Source organism: Cyprinodon variegatus, unplaced genomic scaffold, assembly GCF_000732505.1.
Source record: "Cyprinodon variegatus isolate N-32 unplaced genomic scaffold, C_variegatus-1.0 Scaffold142, whole genome shotgun sequence".
NCBI classification, from domain to species: domain Eukaryota; kingdom Metazoa; phylum Chordata; class Actinopteri; order Cyprinodontiformes; family Cyprinodontidae; genus Cyprinodon; species Cyprinodon variegatus.
Genome location: NW_015150595.1, coordinates 34,441 through 38,314, shown reverse-complemented (window position 1 = coordinate 38,314; position 3,874 = coordinate 34,441). Strand labels below are relative to the sequence as shown.

Here is a 3,874-nt window from a genome sequence, read left to right as displayed (position 1 = left end):
CGGCCTGCAGGCGCTGCCTCGGCTTCAGGCGCTGCCTCGGCTGCAGGCGCTGCCTCGGCTGCAGGCGCTGCCTCGGCTTCAGGCGCTGCCTCGGCTTCAGGCGCTGCCTCGGCTGCAGACACATTCCTATGACAGCGGAATGAGAATCAATTGAACTGATTGAATTTGACCCAAATGTACACTACAGTTCACTGAGCGTCTGGTTCATCAGGTTTGCTTCTGCAGAGCTGATTGTTGTTTTCCTGTTTGCTGCAGGAATCAGTGGAGGAGACGGCAGCAAACAGAGAGCTGCAGATGAGGAAACTGGAATCAACAGTGAAATCTCTGTCAGAGGAGCTGCTGAAGGTTTGGAAAAACATTTATCCCACTCAGACATTTAACACCTGCAGTCAGTTTGATGGGCGTCCATTCAGCCAATGAAACGCAGGAGTAGTGATGATGTCATCGGCTGAAATGGTTCTAATGTGCCATATAACCTGGAGCAGATCAGCAGACCTCTAATATTTATTTTTTAAAGGCTGTAATATATGATATTATTATTATTTAGTTTTTAATAAATCAGTAAAACAAATAAGACTGTTTAACTGCACAGGTTCCAAGTTTAAAATTATAATTTTATTTACAGAAATTGATTAAATTCCTCCCCGAACATTCATCATCATCATCATCATCGTCCATCTTCTGCGAGTTTCAGACATAAAGAAAAGTTCTCAGTCAATCTTCTCCCCCTTCCTAATTTCACCCCCCCACAGCCGCTGACCCGCTCCACGCCAAGATACGGCATGTTCTGCAGAAAGCGGCATCAGTGGGAGGAGCCAATGTTTGTAGCAGGAGGTGCTGAAGCCTTCCCTGACCTCATAGTCGTCTCTGTTTCACTAAAGGACAGGAGATGCATGTTGGACTCGGTTTGGAGACGCAGTCTTTGATGAAGTGATGTCACTCAGTGGAGCAGAAGCTGATAACTCCATGTTGTTCCTCCGTTTGCTCTCCATGAACATAAATCAGGCCCATAGAAGCCAGGAGCTCATCCATGTCCCACCAATCATCCAGCTAAAGGCGGCGTGCTGCGCTGATGATGGTGCAGTCCGTATCAGAGCCGGCAGAAACGGAGGAAGGCGCTCATGTGGCGGCGAGTTCATCCTGACTTTGACGTCTCCTCTGCCCTGTTCTGTGGAGCAGGAGGAGGAGGAGGGCAGCTGACTGTGGAGATGCTGATAAAGTTTATTAGTTGTAATCTTTGTCAGAATAGCGGTTTATCACGTGACAGCGGCCTCATCCAGACCCTGACCAAACGTTCCTCTGCGGCCTGATTGGTCCCTGAGGTGAACTGCTCAACCAGCTGACTGTTCTTTCACAGCGTTTCTCACCATCAGTTTCGGTGTCTGAGATGAAAGCTGGCGTTGAAAGGAATGCGTGTCATTCCTACAGTGAACGTTAAAGCTTCATGTCGCTCCGCACTTCTAGATAATGGATGATCAGATAGAAAAGCTCATTTCTGCTTTGATGGTCAACATCCTCCCTGAGGCTCCTCCCATCAGCAGGCGGCCAGCTACGACATGTAGACTTTGATCTTTTCCTGTCAATCTACTTCAGTTTATTTCTCTAGCTGCATCATTACGTCTCAGGTCACTTTATAGATCCAGATCATCCAGATCATCCAGTCAGATTGGTTTTCTATCCCAGGAAATCCAGCTAATTGCATCAAACATTTTATCCCCATTTCCACTACCCTTATGAAACTGCTGAGATCGGTCCCAGCACGGTAACCATGGTAACTGAGTCTAAGCGCAGAACTGAACCGAACCGTGCTAACATGGTGCTAGTTCATCAGCAGGGCTCGGCGTGGTTCAGTTCTGGCTCGGTTCTGCCTGAGCAGACCGCCTCCTCTCCTCAGTCAGCCTCAGTAATAACATTTCAGGCTCAGGGTGAGCCGCCTCCAGGCCACCACTAGATGGAGTCAGTGAGCTCTGAACATCTAGATGCTCCATGCATTCAGTCTGCTCTCTCTGATCCAACGCTGCTGATCATAACAGGAGCTCAAAGATGTTTGGGGTTTCCTTCCCTCATGCCAGGGGCCTTTAAACTGGGAAGCATGAAGCACGGATCGGCTCCCAGGGTCTTAACCCCACTGGGAATGTTGGGCGGCGCAGGAGGAGGCTGTTTGCAGCAGTCATCAGAGAAGGTGAAAAGCAAATGCAGCATGGGTGGAGATGAATGCTGTGACTGACCAACACGCCATGCTACACGCCGCTAGAGCTTCTCTGCATCACGCCATCATCACTGATGCAGCTTCTCTTTAACGGAGGAAGCGCGGGGCGTGCTTTGGTGGCGCAGCGGTTAGCGCACACGACCCATGTATGAACGCGGCTGACCTGGTTTGAGTCCGACCTGGTTTGAGTCCGACCTGTGGTCCTTTGCCACGTCTCCCCCTCTCATACCCCCTTCTCTTCAGCCCACTATCGAAAAAACAAACAAACTAGAGCCGCAAAAACAAAGAAAACTCAAAACAGAAAAAAGAAGAGCTTGCTCTCAGTCTGGAGGCTCTGAGGATTGCTGCTCAGCTGACTGCTGGACGTAGAGCTGCTGGACGTAGAGCTGCTGGACGTAGAGCTGCTGGACGTAGAGCTGCTGGACGTAGAGCTGCTGGATCCAGGAGAACCACAGCAGGAATGCACCACGGTGCCTCTATCCATCTATTCAGTTTATTTCTATAGCACCGGTTCACCACACAGTGACCATCAAGCCATGTGATGTGATGTTTGACCTAGATATATTAACATAGATCTGATCTAGCCTAGAATCCTGCTAAACATGTATCTAGTTTTAAATAAAGCCTTTAGCCCTGTTCTAAGCACTGCCCTGCTCTGCTGCTGTACTGCCCCCTGCAGCTGCCTTAGTGTACTGCATGTGGTTGAAATGTTGCATCTATCGTAGTTTTTAAACGGCGGTTAGATGTAGCGCTGCAGGAGTTACTGTGGCTAGATGTTGAAGGGGAGGTTACCTACTGGTAAAATTAGACTTTAAATCCTTTCTCAGCTAAAACATTCTTCACTTTAATCTGGGTTACCAGAAAGCATCATTTCCTCCATTGTTGTCAATCATTGCTGCCCAGCCTGCTTCAAGGTGCAATGAATTATGGGAAAGGAAACACCTGGGACGTATCCTCCAGATGTAATGGAACATAATGAAAGTTTAGCCCCGCCCCCTCTACAGCAGAGAGAATCGCCATAAGGACTTCATGCCGCCGTTTTGGCAGTAATTTAGCTCCATAGCATCGCTGTCGGCATTTATTCAACATCTGAAATAAAAATAGATGATTACTGGTAAACATTTCATTCTACATAATCTTTGTTTTCTATTTTTAGGTTCTACAGTAAAAATAATGTTTTGGTGAGATTTTGTCTTTTAGTTTTCAGCAAACATTCCTTTCTGATTTCAGGCTAACGGGATAATCCAGAAACTCCAAGGAGAAGTTCGAGGACTGGTTGGAAAAGTGAAGGTGAAGAACACAGTGACTGTTTCACAGGAGAAGGTTCTACGAGAGACCGAGGCAAAGCTGCAGAGCGTTGACAAGGACCTGCAGACTGCTCAGAGGGAGGTCTGCTCTAAGGAGGAGGAGGTGGGTGAAACGATTGGCTGCTGGTACCGCTGAGGTCACCAGTAATTTCAATACATCCATCCATCCATCATCCATCCATCCATCCATCCATCCATCCATCCATCCATCCATCATCCATCCATCCTCCATCCATCATCCATCCATCCATCCATCCATCATCCATCCATCCTCCATCCATCATCCATCCATCCATCCATCCATCATCCATCCATCCATCCATCCATCATCCATCCATCCATCCATCCATCATCCATC

At 48.0% G+C, this 3,874-nt stretch overlaps 1 protein-coding gene across 1 annotated transcript in view; it reads left to right on the top strand.

Annotated features, from left to right (window-relative positions):
* The first annotated feature begins 254 nt into the window (after positions 1-254).
* The window catches only part of LOC107086074 (spindle assembly abnormal protein 6 homolog), an 11,787-nt gene continuing 8,167 nt past the window's right edge, over positions 255-3,874 (top strand). The window contains exons 1-2 of the mRNA XM_015376818.1: positions 255-345; positions 3,440-3,619. Of these exons, the coding sequence (XP_015232304.1) occupies positions 295-345; positions 3,440-3,619 (231 nt within the window). The 5' untranslated portion in view covers positions 255-294. The remainder of the gene's footprint in view (positions 346-3,439; positions 3,620-3,874) is intronic.